This window comes from Grampus griseus (assembly GCF_964374135.1).
Source record: "Grampus griseus genome assembly, chromosome: 9".
Taxonomy (NCBI): Eukaryota; Metazoa; Chordata; class Mammalia; order Artiodactyla; family Delphinidae; genus Grampus; species Grampus griseus.
The window spans coordinates 15,708,196-15,725,694 of record NC_139003.1 but is presented as its reverse complement, the minus strand read 5'-3'; the positions used below and the strand labels follow the sequence as shown (position 1 = coordinate 15,725,694).

The window sequence follows — 17,499 nt, the reverse complement described above, 5'->3', positions numbered from 1 at the left end:
TAGTAGCCTTCTTGATACCATCAAGGTTTTTGATGAAAAACGTGTTGATTTAACTGAATATTTACTATACAGCACATGGAGAGATTACTGAATTTTAGGGGAAAAACACACACAAAGAAGTAAAAATGTTAAAGAGGTTTTAAAATAACACCAAATTGGCAATCAGTACACCTGAATCTCAGACATAGTACTGTAATTGACTTGCTATGTCACCTTGGACAACCTACTTAGCATCTTGTGACATTCAGCTCTAAAATGTAAAAATAACTAGATGTTTCATTTTTTAATGTGTAGATACTGTACTCGCCTCTGGAAAACAGTTCCCAAGGGCTTCCATGGATTGTAACTTGAAAAGATGATTCCTACATGTTACTCATCAGAGGCAAAACTTTTATATAAAACACATGAAGCAAAACAGTGTCCCTGATCTACCAGTTTTTAAATAAAACTGAGTCAATGAGAATACGCTACATGATAATTTTGGAGACCATCTGAAGTAGGACTGCCATATCTTTTAAAGATACTACATTCAAGAAGACTCCCTAAGGTACCCGCACCCCGGGGGAGGTATAATCTTCTCCCTGTAACATTAAAAGTCTGCCATCCCATAACTTGGAGATGACTATCTAAGATGTACAGTACAAAGGTAGAAACGTTTCTATCACAGATTAGGACCTTGTTGAAAAACTACCAAGGTCTCCCAGAATATAGCAGCCGAGACTCTCCAGGACAGAAAGTACAATGAGGATGGAATACAGAATGAGATTAGATGTTAAGAGGATAAATTCTACTTTGCCTTAAGAAAAGAGTGTTGCTCTCATCTAAGCAGGCCTTGTGTACTGGGGAAGGTCATGACCCACAGTCTGCATTCGGGTTGGAAGTGGTGGTAATAGCAACCAAACAATGGCACAGAGCGCCCTCACAGCCACTCCCTGGGGTTGCCCAGGCTGGAAGAGAAGAGAGTTGTGTGAGAATCAGCTGTACCCACTACGGGTCCTTAATGAACTCAGGAGAGCACCCATCAAAGAGAACATTAGCACCTGAGTGGGGAGGAAACACTCCTGCTGTGGAACTTTGATTTCTTTAGGAGGTGGAGGCTGGTTCCATGAGAGAGCCCAACGCAGAACCGTGATGGGCTAATGGGATGAGCTGGGAAGCAGAGGACCTTGGGGATGAGTGAGCAGAGACTGTAAGAACCCAGAGATTCGTCAGGGGGAGAAAAGCAAGAAGCAGCAGTTACTTTTTCTCTGTGCTGGCCCAGCAGCACCAGGGTTCCGGCAGTTACCTGAGGTTTCTTCACCTTAATGATCCAGGTGGGCGGGACAATAACAGCAGCGTGAGCCCCCAGGGAGCAGGGTTCCTCAATCTGGTGCAGCATGAAGCAGGTCACCTTATTGTGAAACTAAAGGGAAAAACAGGCCAGTAAACAATTCTGTGCAAAGGACGATGCTGCCACAAGAAGGAATAAGTGCATGTATACATACATACACACACACACACACACACACACACTCTCTCTCTCTCTCTCTCTGAGTTCACACGCTCTCGTCACTGCCCAACCAGCCCCAAGAACTTAGAGACCAGATTTCAAATTCATTCCACTTTACAAACTGATAACGATTGATAACAAGAAATCCATCTTACAGGACAAGCCGGCTAAAATTTGATAAGCTTTTAATAGGATATTTACATAAAGATGTTAGAGACTTGGAGGGGTCTATGAAGGCTAACTTTGCACATGATTTTGTTTCACTTGGCTGGCGCTGGTGACAGACTTGGTTGATCTGGGACGATGTCCAGAAGGAAACGAAGGCAAGCAGAAAGGCAATGCCGACCATCTGCCTCTCCTTTTTCTATCCATAGATGTAAATCCTTCCCAGGTCGTCCTTCCAGTGTAGGGGACCCAGGAAGGAAGATGTCTCTTCTACAGAGCTGTTAATCCGAGAGGGAACAAAAAGACTGCTTCTGCTAGGTTTGTCTAGGACCACTGAAAAAATAATGGTCCTGTCATACTTGGCAAGTCTAAAGTGCTTTTGGTTTTTGAAAGGAAGTAGACTAATGATCATAATGATACCACAGTTCTAGGGGCTTTATACCCCAATGGACTGAGTAACCTTAGGCCAATCACATGTTTTTTTTTTGATGTTGAGGGTAGGAGTTTATTTTTATTAATTTATTTATTTTCGCTGTGTTGGGTCTTTGTTTCTGTGCGAGGGCTTTCTCTAGCTGTGGCAAGCGGGGGCCACTCTTCATCGCGGTGCGCGGGCCTCTCACTGTCGTGGCCTCTCTTGTTGCGGAGCACAGGCTCCAGACGCGCAGGCTCAGTAGTTGTGGCTCACGGGCCCAGTCGCTCCGCGGCATGTGGGATCCTCCCAAACCAGGGCTCGAACCCATGTCCCCTGCATTAGCAGGCAGATTCTCAACCACTGCGCCACCGGGGAAGCCCAGGCCAATCACATTTTCAATCATCTTTTTTGGTGACTGTGAAGTGATAATGAGTGGTAACATTTGTTTTCTAATGAACATAAAATCCCCATTAAATTAACATTAGCTTCTACTTGGATTATACTTAACTATGACCACATAATTTGTCATCTTAACTGAAACAATTTTAAGAATGAAAGGGAGCACTGGTAATAATTATGCTGGAACAGCAGACATAAATTAGGGCTGTTTCAGGAAAACTGGCAAATATAGCCACCCCAATTATGTCACATCAAGGAAATTGTCTTTATCGCTGAATATCTTCAAGATCTGACATTATCCATGGCAAATTACTAAATTAATTAAGCGTGAAATACTAATTAATAAGATAATAAATAATTCCCCCTACCACCAGTTACTTGTGATCTGCAAACAATTTGCTATACCAGAGAAATGTCATTTGAATTCCTTCTTTAGAACGTGATTTTCTTTTAGCAATTCAAATAAACCCCCAAATGAATGGCCATTGCATTTCTAAAATGGTAGGGATCTCAGAGACTGCCTACTCCAACTCTCTCAATTTATACCCGAGTAATCTCTAATCTAGAGAGACTAAGAGGTATGTCCAAAACTGCAGGACTTCTAAGTGGTAGAGTCAGGACCTGAATCCATGAAACCCAGCTCCCAAACCCAGTTTTATTTTCTGCTGCAGGAAGCACCCATAGAAGGCACTTAATTGTTTGACATCAGATATCCTAGAAGGAATTACCTGTAGCGTTAAAATACACCACCACTGTAATCTGTCTTAAAATGTTCTGTGTTTTCAGTCCTTGAAAAATCACGTTGTAACCCTGGGAAACTCAAAGCTATCAGTACTTGAACTGACCAAAACTCTGCCACAGGGGTCAAGCGAAAGTTGTTTTTTAGTGATTCAACTGGACCACAGATTAATAAAAAGAGAGCACATGTGTTCACTGTCAAGTGGGACTCAGTTCCCAAATTAAATAACCCTGGATCAACCACCTAACCACAGCCTGGCAGCTACGGGGGCACGAGCGGGCACATCCTATCTGAGGCCGGCTTGATGCCATTTGGCAAGTAACGTCTCACCAGATCAGGGAAACCAACAGCACAGAGTTGGGGACCCCTGGGCTCTAAATCTGCTTCTTCCTGTCCAGGTGGAGATATTGCTTTGATGGCATAGTCTCATTCAAGGACTAGGATGGCCTTACGTTTGTGAACATGTTCTTGAACAGAAGCACAAAGATTATTCGTGTAACAATTAACCGAAAGGAGATGGAAATGCCAAGAATAAAAAATGTGCCAGGAGGGTGACCCACAGAAAGCACTGAGCTTTCCAGACCAAGGCGTCCCTACCTAGTGACAGCAGATCCTCCTGACAGGTGCGGGCCTAGGGAAATTACGCCAGAGAGATTATTAGGTTGAACCTGATGGAACTGCCAAAATTCAGAAGTTTTTGACCCACAAAAATGTCAGTTTCATGTGTTTCAACTAAATGCATCTTCTGCTCCTGCCCTGTGGCTCTGTTTGGCAGGTAACGCTGTTGTGTGTAGAGTCCTGATGTTTTCCTTCAAACCCTTACCCTCGCTAAAACAGCACAGCCCTTTCTTTTCAGGTTGGCTGTGCAGTGAGGGGACAATGTATTGCAATTATACAGTCATTCAAAAAAACAACAACAAAAAAAACCCCCAAAAAACAGGTGAACTGAGAGATTAGAGCAGGGGTCCAGACTTTTTCTATAAAATGACTGGACAGTAAATATTTTAGTCTTACAGGGTCATACTGTTTCTGCTCCAAATACTCAGCTCTGCTGCTGTAGCATGAAAGTAGCCAGAGATAACACATAAAGGATGGGCATGGCTGTGTTCCAATAAAACCTTATTTATAGAAATAGGCAGCAGTCAGATCTGGTCTACAGGCCGTAGTTTGCCAACTTACGAGTTAGAGTATACATTGTCTAGTTAAAGAAAAAAAACAGGTCCATAGGCAAACAAAAAAATGAACCATCTAGTTGGGACAGAGCTGTTAAAAAATGAACAAAAGATAGATAAGAGGAAAAGTAAATAGGGAAATTACCATTGGATCCTGATCAGTATATACGTTCAAATATAAGAAAGACTTACATTTCAATGAGCATACAGCCAACTATAACAACATCGAAACCTAAAGAAGGATACAAGACCACTCTTATCCTAACATAGCCCCATTATAAAAAAAAAGTTGCCCACATCCAAAACAGAAGAACCAAGATGCCTGAATTTCTGTGTCAGAGGGATTATCTAAGGTTGCAATCTCCCACTATAGGAGTCATCGACAATCTAAGGTAGTGGGGAAAATGTGGCGTAAGAGTGAAAAGCCCTCGATTCTAAACCCAGGGATAGAACCAGGAGAGGATTTTCCAATCTGTGATCCCAGGCTTCAATGTATAAAGGGGTTAATTTATAGTTTCTTCCAGCTCATTTATGCTATAGTTCTATAGTTTTTATCTGTCTTTCTTCCTCCACAGATCCTATGAGAGAAATAATACATAAATTAGGATAACGTTCCACTTACAGACAGGAACTCCAGCAACGACGTAAGTCGATTTTGATAAAACACGAGCCCACTTTATTTTATCCCCAAACTTACCGCCTGCTTGCACCAGGAACAGCTGATAGCCACAATCTCTTTACTGTGGAAGGAGAATTTTTGCTGGAAGCCCTGGGATGTCAGAATAAGAAACAGAGAATTAAAACCACTTCAAACACAGTATGCATCCGCCCTCCTGAAGTCCAACGAAGTAAGGCCAGGCTTAAGGTAACTGGGATGGCAAATGCCACACTCGGCACTGCGGCATCTCCAACTTCTACCACACAAGAGCTTCCTATCCCCGAATCCCCTGGAGTGTGACAGAGGAGGCACCAGCATTTCCTTAACACTACTCAAAGTCAGACACAAAACGTTGTTCTTTTTCTCCCAAGTAAATGAGGTTCTGATACATTTTTATAGTAAGTAAAAGAAAAAGCCGCTTTTGGTTCACATGACTCTTCATAACGGTCATCCACCTCAGAGGTTCTATACAACCTGAACATGGAGAACCCACAAAGAGAAGTGAAGCATGAGAGAGGCAGGTGACCTAGAAGTGAGAGTCTGGGAGATGTCCCAGGGTAGAGGAGGAAATGCAAACTCTTTCATCATCCCCCGGGGATGTTGGACTCAAAACAAGCAGCTTTCAATGTCCAGTTTTCGCCAGCAAGCAGCAATGAGATGAATGGAATAGCAAACACAATCCTCTTAATGAACAAACAGAATTACTTTTCCATCCAGAAAGGAAGAGATGCTTTTGGCTGCTTCTGTCCCTGCCAGAGAGAAGTACACAGTAACGCTCAAGGAATTTTTTTTCGCTTTCCCAAAGCTCATCCATTTCTATCTCCCTGTGAAATCTAAGCCGAACAAAATAATGCAGATCAATGACAAAAAAAAATCTTAAAACAAGGCTTTTGCAAAGTAATCCAAAGAAAACAGAAAGATGTGACGGGCAGGAAAGTTTTTAAGGCATTGGCTGATTAAGTCTTGCTTAACGTATACAGATAACTTTAAGTTAAAAAAACCCAAAAACTCAATTTACACATTATTAAAAGAAGTCCCAACAGCATTTTTGCAGTCCCCATAATCCCCACCTATCTGCAGCATTTTATATACTAATGAGCATTTCCTCCTTTTGGGTCCTCTCGCCTCCCTTGGGTTTCCTAAAACACATTCCAGGTCTCCTTGTCCCTCTCCAATCTCCTGCATGTGGACATAAGACCGGAACCAGTGTCAATCCTCTGTGCTCTGCAATTCCTCCTTGAATCCTTCTCTGTTCTCCCCAGCCTCAACTCTCACTTCTAGAAACAGGACCTCTTCCTTAACACCAGACTCTCCTGGATTCTGAAAAGTTTCTCCATCAATATCCCTTTCTCAACAGCTTAAGTAATAATAGAATCACTCAGGGAAGAGGCGTTCACAGAACAAGCATGAGTCTGCTCTCCTTACAAAGGCCTGCTTGGAACGTTGGTCCTTGGCCGGCATTCGGGAACTTGAGCTTCAGGAGGGGTTCCAAGGTTCCCAGAACAGTTAAGGGTGACTGACTGTGCCTGAACTGTTTGTACAAACAGCCTGATGTATGCTGAACACCTGCTTTCCTTCTGGGAGTCTGGAGGTTGGGTATGTGCTAAGCAGGTTATGTGCTTATGTCACCAGCCCCCAATAAAACCTACTCACCGAGCTTCTGATGAAACTAGGAGACAATATTTCACACGTGTTGTCACAACTCGTGTTGGAAGAACTAAGCACACCCTCTGTAACCGTTAGAAGACTTTTGGAGCTTCCACTTGGTTTCCCCCAGACTCTACCCCAGGGGCCTTTCCTTTGTTGACTTTGCTTCGCAGCCTTTTGTTATAATAAATCACAGCTGTGAGTAATATACAGCGTCCCATGAGTCCTCCTAGTGAATACTGAAACTGGGGCGGTCTTAAGGACACCAGACATACTCATCTCCCCACAAACAATGAGTCTTGCTATACCTCCTCTGTCAAGGAGAATACCATCCCCCCAGGAAAGGATGCACTTTTGTAAAACACACAGGGACTGAATTATTAGGACAGGTTGGTGTCCACAGGTTTACTGCTGTGGCAGCCAGCCACCACCTGCACAGCCCCTGGCATCAGTTATCACTGCCTGACAGAAATAGCTTCCAGGGAGGACACTGAGTCCAGTGGACCACAGGGTTAGGTAGAGAGGTCCCTTCAAAGATGAGGCACAAACTATTCAATGTGAAACGAAACGGCACTAAATAGGCAGGAATAATTTCACATCAGAGTCACTTGAAAAGTTCTTCCTCTTTGCTCAAGCCACTCTTGATGGACTGAGCAAAAAAAAAGAGATGAATAAAACTTCTCTTCAGAGCTATAGCTATAGAGCTCTTTCCGCTGTGTACAGAAGCCAGCCAGCAGGCAAGAGCAAGCATGCTGAAGCTGGTGCAGGGCCTGAGCAGGGACTCCTGCAGACAACCCTGGCTGTGTGGTGGGATTCTCCCACCCTGGACCCCACGTCCAGCAGGCATCAAGCCCCGCTGAGTGGTCACGCCACACGTGGACGTCTGCTCCATCTGCTAACTTGTCTCTCCGTCGATAGTCTGTTTCCCCCTGTGTTCTTCATTCTATCCTGGGCCATGACACCAGGGAAAATGCTGTTGTTGTTGTTTTTAGTATCAGCCTCAATCTTAAATACTCAAATGACTACTTCTTACCCCGAGATTACAGAACAAACTATTCATACTGACATTCAGCACCGTCCATAATCTTCTCAGCCAATTTTTCTACATCAATCTCCCACTCTCAGCCATTATAAATTCCTGTCTATAGTGAGATGGGATTAATAATATTCTACAACATGCTTTATTCTTTTATGTTTCCATTTTTTGCCCATTTTACCATTTTTTGCTGTTTTTTTAAATTCCCAACCCACCATTTAGAGTGCCTACCACTATTTCATATACAGCATCTGAATTTTACTTCCACTACAAAATCTAAAAAGAAAATTTCCAAGATCACCTCAATTCACTGTAACCTCTCCTCCTAACCCTACAGGCCTCACCACCTGTATCTCCCCTTGGCAACAATGAACAGCTGTTCTAAGTTGCTGGTTATTTTATGTGCACATGTGTTCTCTCGCCAATGGAATTACAAGCTCTTTGTGAGAAGTCCTTATAATATTTCTTAATAGATCTCTACAGCTTAGCATAGTTCTTTGAACATCACAGACATGGCATGAATATTTTCTAACTGAACAAGGACGTCAGTGCTACCACACTGTAACCCGACTACAAACTTCATGCTAATCCAGACTTTAAAAACCTAACCCAAACCACCTGAAAATACGCCCCCTCACTCTGCTCTCGTCCAACCGCTCTAAACACAGCAAACATGCTAGGCAAACCACTTAATCCTTTCCACTTTCTCCCTTCACCTGGGAATGGTAATAAAAATACAAACCTCTCCAACGCCTCTGAGTAGTTATAAGCATCAAATGAGGCAATGCATTCGAAAAGTTCTTTATAACACAGTACACGTAAGTGAAGGAGTCCGTTTATTGCTGGAACCTCTTCCAACCCCTTGCTGACAAAGTCCTCTGGTGTGCCACGTGTGATTAGTTAGCAATACTCTATTCAGGGGTCCAGAGTGAGAGCATTAGCCCATCCCTCTATCGATTATCGGCCTTCTGACTTCAAGGAGAAATAGATACAGTTCAGCGTAGCCCTGACAGCCAGGCTGAAACTAGAAACAAACAACAAGGCCAGCCACAACTGGGGCACTGGGCGCTGTGCTTATGCAGAACTGTGATGGGTCCCCTGGAAATGAGCCTGGTCTAACGAGCTCTATGCTTTGTTTTGGATTCTCTAGTCTGGCAGTCACAGTGGCCATGGCTTCACGATCACTATCTAACATAAAGACATAAATAGATCCACACTGGAGCCTTCAGGCACCGAGTTCCTACAGACCACCTGCAATGGGGAGGTTTTGGCTGGGAGCTCAGCACTGCGAAAAGAGCCAGATTCCTAATTACCCACTTTTAAATTCTGGCCCAATCCTGATATTATGGTACTGACAGATGCCCTAACTGAATTTCAGCGGACTCTGGTTTCTAAGGGCTGTTTTGGCTCCGTTGCCTCTTGCTCTTGTGCAATCTAGGGCATATACCAAGTAGCACTCAGTTTTACAGCCTTGACTGAAACCAGGTAAAAGCGCTTTACTTGAAACAAACTCTTTTATTGCTTACGTATTTAACTGAGGTTTGGGTGAGGGAATTTCCTGACTGTAGCCTGACTCCCTGTTCAATTTGATCCAATCCAAGAGTTGATACTGCTCTTGCCTCCAAAACTTTAACCATCACCAACAAAATAAACCTCTCTATATCCACTTGCATATTCAAAGCTCACAAAGTATTACGAAAGGCAAACCCAAGGGAATGATAAGACTAAATTAATATCTATCGTAACACAGAGAACTTCATTTTTGCTCAAATAGTCCCTTTCATTTTTGAAAAATGTATATACTTTTACACATTGTATATTTAATACCTAAAATGTTCATCCCACATTTAATTAGATGCAAAGTTCATTATTTCTAGAAAAATTTAAAATAAAACTATTATAGCACTTTTGTAAACTTATCCAGTAGGATAAAAATACCACAGCAATTTGATACTCACAACGTAAAAGGAAATTCTTCCAATCGGAGCCCATCTCAAACTGGTTGTGCCGTTCCCATGCAACTGCTTTTAACCAGCGGAAGCTGACAACCAGTGATGACGTTTCAGGGTTTGACCAGCTGAAGCTGCTGAGTAGCTAAGACCTTTGAGTGACCTAGGTGCAGAGCCACATCAATCAACCTAATTGAAAACTTTTTTCTAACCAATAGAAAACGACATTTGTTTGACCTTTGAGTGACCCACATGCAAACTCACATTGACCTAATTGAAAACTTTTTTCTGACTAATAAAAATTGGCACCTGTTTTAACCCATGATCTACAGACTTACGGACTAATTCTGTCCTATCCAGAGCTCAAACTTCAATCTTTAATTAGCAAAGTCACCATGAACCGATCTCTTTCCTTGTACCTGCTAATTGTTGACTTTTTCCCGTCAACAAACTATTCAGCCCAGTTTTCCACAGATAGGTGTACCCTTGCCTGGCAGTGCGAATCACTGGATATTAGGCTAATTTTATAATATGCCTTTTCCTTGGCTTTATCACAGTGTAACAACTGTACCATTAATACTGCAGTTTATGTAAGATTAGGGTTCATTTACTCATAGAAAATCGAATTTACCTGAACTTCCTAAAACTTCCTATACTGATTTTACTGGTTTTAAGCTAAAATTTTTATAAACACCCAAGATTTTCAAAATGTAAACATACACTGAATTAAAATTGAATTAAAATAAACAATATCTTTATAAATTGAATTATGGTGACCAATTTTTTATAACTTCTGACAGTGCTGCAAATTATGTGAATGTACAGTTACATTATTAGAATTATCATTGAAAGATCTAAATTCTTGTCCATCGGGTTTAACTATAATATGCTTTATTGCATTAATTAAGAGCTCTGAAAGTTTATCGATGCCCTTATTGTCCATAATATGCCCTCTGTCAAGGGTGATCACTGACTCACGCACATAGATTGACATTTTATTAGTCCTCAATAGAGCCTCTGCGTCCTTCCATTCTAATGTTGGTAATTACGATTTATTAACCCCAGCCAGTCGGTCTTATTATCCTCAGATAGTTTCTGCTTTTTCCATTAATTTATCTGACAGTCCCTGATACAAGCTATAGGTCATAAATTGAGTCTCCTGGGGAGAGCGGTGCTGGGAAAAGCAAAATTCAGGGCACAGGATTCTCAGCATAAGTTAACACTGTTACCACAGACTTGTCAGACTGTATGAAGAGCCTAAGACGTGATGTCCAGAACACTGTCATCAGAGGCAGATGACTTCATGGAAGTCAATGGCTTAACCTTGCAATTAATGTATAATTGAAATTAAGCCTATAACAATAGCCACTGGTTTACATTTCAATTTAAGTGTTAACTATTTTAACTGTGATGTTTATATTTCATATTTTTATCACCCTTCTGATTCTAGGATAAAAATGCTGTATTCAGATACTTATATTCAATATGGCCAAAAGTGCATACAAAACTTTAACTGTTGGGTTTATATCTTTGTCCTAGAATACCAGGGAAGTTCCTTACATGAAAATATCTACCTAATGACATAACCAGCTACAATTTTAATAATGGTCTTCCATGAAAATTAATGTCCATCCCTGACTGCCCTGTAATTGAAAACCTTCCCAATAAAAAGTATAATTTTAACGCTGATAGTATTCACCAACAAGGTTGCTTTTTGGAAAATTTGTTTTTAACAAAAAACTATTTTTTTAAAGTTGATGTTACCACAGTTACCAGCTACAAATCGTTACAGATATTCAGAGAAGCCATATAATCTATAATCTTGCTGACAGTATGACATTCCAGGAAATGACTGGCTGTACTCTCCACTCTTAACTGAGGAAAATGCGCTTTCACTGGTAAAACTAATTACACTTTCTTTTTGTTCAAACTTAGACTGTTTTGCTATAACAGCCCCCAGACAACTGAGAAAAAGACTTAGAAAATTTGCCGAAATGACTCTGATTGTGTCCCTCCTGGCTTCATGAATTTATGTCAAAGGAATATCACCAGATAATGCATGCCTTAGAGAAAGAAAAGATTCTGCTACCTAGCAACAGTTTTGACTTCACTTGGGATTTTAATAGTCAACTGATGGGTTTTCCAGCTGTCCCTAATATAACAACTCTAGCAGGCCTACTTCTGTGAGATTTTAATTTCTGCTTCTTCTATCACAGCAATTCTGGCATCCCTACTCCACTTAACATGAACTGTTTTTTTGGTGTTTTTTTGTTTGTTTGTTTCAAGTTTCAAATGACATCCTAGTGTTAGATCTACTCTTCCTGGTAGTATCTCAGATGACCTAATAATCTTTTCACACTAATGCACGCAGCCAGAAACGTGCAGAGGCCGCTCAGAGAGAAAAAGGACTGCATCTCAAAAGATCTAGCTGTGTGACCTAACCAATATGTACCAGCAGGAATGGGAAAGTGTGTATGGGACTGGGTCCTGAGAGTGCAGGACAAAGGGGGCAGGGCTTAAAGCTGGATAAAAGAGGGTTTCTCAATGTCAGAGCACTCATCTACAACAGAGAATTTAACACATTATCAGGAACCCCAGAAGATGGTGCTAACACTACGACAAACACTAATACCAGAATGGCGTTTGAAAACTTGAACAAAAAAACAGACCGTGTTAAGTGAAGTAGCAATGCCAGAATTGCTGTGATAGAAGAAGAAACAATCAAAATCTCACAGAAATGGGCAAGTTAGAGTTGCCGTGGCATGCCAGGGACAGCTGGAAAACCCATCAGTTGACTCTGTCCTGCAAGAGGGCCTAAAGGATATTCCATTTACCAAAACTATAAGAAATGTGCTGGTGAGAAGGGTGTCATCATCGCTGAGAAGCTCTCCTCTCTGTAGGTTAGGCCTGATGGTAGGAAATCCTACAGAGTGAGCACTCTTGATACCAATAAATATTACAAAGTTCCAAAATAATAAGGAACATGTGGCAGCACTTAACCATTAAAGCAAGGTGGGTGCAATTACTGCAAGACTGAAGTTCCTGCCATGGGGGCTTGACCAAATGGTTAATACAGCACAACCTTCCAGAGGCAAGATAGACCATCAGATAAAAGACGTATTAATTGATAAAATAAAAAGAAATCAAGAATGGAGGATCAAGAAATATGAGGGCAAATGCTCCAATAAAGGGTCATGATATTTTGCCCCATTTCTGGACTAAAGGAAGTTTTCAAAGATAGAACCCAAAGGGCAAGTTCCCAGGAGAATCCTGCAACATCATAGCAAGAGTCTATGGCAACATTTCCCCAGATTCTATCTAAAAGGATCTACTTGGTCCATTTACTTGCGTAGTTGTACAGTGGGGAGAAAGAAATGTCCAAATATTTTAAAGACCGTTGGGCAAGAGTCCAGGTCAACATGTATACCCAAGCACTGGTGTATGAAGCAGGATCATGGTCCCCTACTAGAGTAGGGATGTATGAGGTCCAGTTTAAAAAAAGGAGTCCTGGATCAGGGATGGTTTATAGAGAGTCTACTGTCTCCACAAACCCAGCAGGGTTATTTCCCCTGGTCCCTAATTTTATAACTGAACATGCTGGGAGTTTGGCAGAACTCCAATACGGGTTTCTTGCCCTGTTGCGTAAGTGCTGGCATAGTGAGAAAGCCCAAGTGAAACACTCAACCACCCTCCCAGTCATATCTAAATCAAAACCAATGTCACATTCTCAGAAGCAATAGGTATTAAATGATTAATTTTGTATGTTATGATAATGTTATTGTGTTTATTTTTAAAAATTATTATCTCTTTATGTGCCACCCTTAAAGACTAAAGGAGGCAGCGGTTGTGTTCCCCAAAATATCCTCATTTAATTCACCAGCTGGGCTCCTACAAAACCAGATATTATAGTGGAGAATAATGCTGGACTACCAAGATGCAACCCAGTATACTCTAATTGTAGCTACTGTGTCAAATTTGGGATCTTTTGGCCTTGAGTATATGACCTATGGTCGTTGATTTAGCAAATGAATTCTTTTCCTTCCCTCACTGAAAGGAGAATCAAAAACCATGTGCATTCACTTGTTAGGGTTAACAGTGTACTTTTACAGCCTTGTGCCAGGGCTTTTAACTCTTCTGAATCTTATCCAAATATAGTGCAAAGTAATCTGAACCATATGAACATTCTGAAGAATACCACTTGGTCCACCATATCAAAGGTATCATATTAAGTGGATGAGCAAGAAGTGGCAAGTATATTGGAGGTTTTGGTGAGACAGAAGGTGGGGAGATAAGCCCTATGAAGAATCAGAGGTCCCACACATCAATGAAGCTTCTAGGGTTTAGTGGGCCAGGGCGTGCTAGAATATCCTGCCCAATCTAAAGGACAAATTATTGCATTTCACAATTTTAACCACTAAGAATGAAGCATGGTACTCTGTAGGTCTCTTTGAATTCTGAGGCAGTATATTCCACACTTAGGAATACTGCCTCAATCAGTTTATTGGATGATATTAAAAGCTGCCAGCTTGGAGTAGAGCACAGAACATGAAACAACTCTGCAGTGGGTCCAGTCTTCAGTGAAAGTAGGCCCTGTCACTTGCAGCAGGCTCCATGCTATTAGAGGCACTGGGTAGGAGAAAAGAGGCACTATAGAGTTAATGACAAGCATCAATAGGAGAATTACAACATAGACTCTAGGATTCTGAAATGAGGTCGTGCCATCTGTAGGAGAGATTTGTATATCTTTCAAAAACAGCACCTGGTATGTTATTATGTTATGGTGGAGGAATACCTGAATCACCAGGTAGTCATGAGATGGGTTCTGTCAGATCCCTAAGTCATAAGGTTGTGTGGGCCCAGGTGCAATTCACTGTTACATTTAAATGAGAACATACGGGATCTGGCACCAGCAGTACCAAAGAACACAAGTAAGACACATGAGTAGGTAGCTCAGACTCCCCATATTATCCACTGTTATAATACTAGGCCTCTCATTCAACTCACACCTATGGAAATATGGGGATCCCTTATGACCATCTGAAAGAGAAGGAAAAAGCTGTGATAGGTTCATGGATGGGTCAACTTGGCACATGAGTCCAAGCCAAAAGTAGACTACTACTTCACTAAAGCCTACTCAGGAGTTGTCCTGAGGGACAGAAGTGAGAAGAAATCCTCCCAAGGGACATAACTTCAGGAAGAGCAGCTGGTCCCCCACTTTCTGTGAAAAGATAAGTAGCCTGATATAAGAATACATAATGACTTACAGATAGTGTTGAATGACTTGGCTAGTTGATCAGGGGCCTGGAAGGAAAGAGGAGATCAGGGGAAGAGGCACATGGATGAACATAAAGTGAAGATCACTGTACTGCACATTAATGCCCACCAGAAAGCATTCACGGTATAAGAACTAAAAACTTAGATATAACAACTCAGACTCCACACGTTGTCATGAGCTATCCATAGCACTATGGGCTCAGAAGTGGCGTAGCCGTGATGGCAGTGATGAATGCTACGGCTGGGTCCAGCAGCATGGGCTTCCACTACCACCACTGCTACTATCACTGCTGACTGTCTAGCCTGCCAGCCAAAGATACCAAAGCTGAACACTTAATATGGCACCAACCCTGAAAGGGAACCACCAGATGCTTGGTGGCAAATTGACTACACTAAACTCCTTCCACTCTGGAAGTGGAAGCAAGTCACCTTGACCAGAATCAACACATATTGTAGGTACGGGTTTACCTTTTCCTTCTGCAGGGCCTCAGTCAGCGCTACTAAGCAAGGGCTTACAGGGTGTTTGACCCACCAACACAGGATCTTATACAACACTTTCAGACCAAAGAATACATTTTTGTATTCTTGAAATGGAGGTTCAGGAGTAGGCATATGGCCATGAGATACATAAGTCCTACCACATCCCACACCACCAAGAAGCTACAGGCCTGACAGAGAGATGGAAAGGTCTTTTGAAGATGTGACATGGACTTCAGCTTTGAGATGGTATCCTATGAGCACCATCCTCTAGTCTCAGTATATTGACCAAACTCATGATCATTTAATGGCACTGTGTTTCCATGGTAAAATACATGGGTGCAGAGACCAAGGAGTGAGAGGAGGAGGAGCCCTGCCTACTATCACTCCCACTGGCCCACTTGGGGAATTTGTGCTTCCTTTCTCCACAACTTTGGGCTCTGAGAGTCTGAATACCAGATGGGGAATATCTCCACCATGGATAACAGGAGGACCTTAAACCTTAAACTACCACTGCACCAAGTTACTTTGGCATCTTTGTGTCAAGAGACTAACAGGCACAGGAAGGCGTCACCATCTTGATCCTGATCATTAGGTGGGGGAGAGTTATTTGACAATGGAGGCAGTAAGAAAATATCTGGCAGCCAGATTATCCACTGGGGCATCCTTTCTAATTCTTTGAAAACTTTTGATGGTCAATAGACAAGTGCAACAGCCAAGACCAGGGGATCAGACTGCGTAGGGTAAGGGTCTTGGTCACTCCACCAAGTAGGTCACTGCTAGAGACTGAATGCTTGTGTCCCCTCAAAATTCGTATGTTGAAACCTAATCCCCAACGTGCTGGTATGTGGAGGTGCGGTCTTTAGAGGGTGATTAGGTCATGAGAGTGGAGCCCTCATGATGGGATTCGTGTCCTTATAAAATAGACTTTTATAGCTCCCTTGTCCCTTTTACCATGTGAGAACTCAGCGAGAAGATGGTCAACTATGAAAAAGAAGTAAGCTCTCACCAGAAACCGAATCTGCCAGCATCTCAACTTTGGACTCCTAGCCTCCAGACTGAGAAATAAGATTCTGTTGTTTTTAGGCTACCCAATCGAGGGTATTCTGTTACAACAGCCCAAACAGGTGATCACCTGGACAAGAAGAGTTAACTGAGCGTGAGGTGACTACAGAAAGAGTGGTTGAGGAAGGAGATGATGAACATCAGTTGCAGACTTAAGACCAGCTGCCAGAGACAGGGCTGTAGTGTATCCCACTAACCTTCCTCTTAAATGTTTCCCCAGGAAGTCAGCCCAACCAGAATCCCGGAGGAACTTTTCCAAACATGTATTTTATGAAGCAAGTGACTCTGAGAAGCACAAGGGACGGACTGTAGTAGATGCTGATGTTCCACCCAGAAAACTCTGCTGCGGGCCTGAGGCACTCAGCTCATTCTCCCAGTTGATAGGAATGCTGGAGGCTGATGGCTTTCCAGGGAGTCACCTTTCCATCCTTAAGCATTGCCCTAAGCCTAAAAGAGTCACCTTGGCCAAGGACAGCCCACATCCAATGACTGGTCAAGGCAGGGCAACTCTGAGGAGCTTTTCCAGATCCTTATGGGATTGGCTGAGGCCTTTGTTGGAGCTGCACTGCAGTTCAACTCCTCCTTCTGCACAATCCTCGTGCCTTCTCTTGCGAAGTCTTTTCTGAAGAAAGAGCATTAGGGACCAGAGTGACTAGAGCATCACATTAGCTGTAACTACTAGGACACCGGCCATGTCAAAGACTAGGGAAGCAGTGGCAGTAGCAAAACATCTCTACAGGTGAGAACTGAGTGACTGAGCCACCTGGAGACCACAGCAAGGAATACTCTGCTTCCGAGCCCTCAGCCTCTATCTGCCCTTTTTACAAACCACTTTGAAGTATGAATGACATACAAAAAAGCTGTACATATTTAATGTGTACAACTTGATGAGTTTGGAAACAAGTATACACCTGTGAAACCATCATCACAATCTATGCCGTAAACATATCCATCACCTTCAAAAGTTTCCTCCTGCCCTCCTTGGTTACTATTATCTTTTGTGATAAGAACACTTAA

The 17,499-nt window shown here is 42.3% G+C and overlaps 1 protein-coding gene across 2 annotated transcripts in view; it reads right to left on the bottom strand.

Annotated features, from left to right (window-relative positions):
• The window catches only part of DGKI (diacylglycerol kinase iota), a gene marked incomplete at both ends in the record, with an annotated part of 452,324 nt that overhangs the window by 228,975 nt on the left and 205,850 nt on the right, over window positions 1-17,499 (bottom strand). For both annotated transcript variants that reach the window (XM_082662462.1, XM_082662463.1), the window contains 2 exons: window positions 1,286-1,402; window positions 5,074-5,145. In XM_082662462.1, coding sequence (XP_082518588.1) covers window positions 1,286-1,402; window positions 5,074-5,145 — 189 coding nt within the window. The remainder of the gene's footprint in view (window positions 1-1,285; window positions 1,403-5,073; window positions 5,146-17,499) is intronic.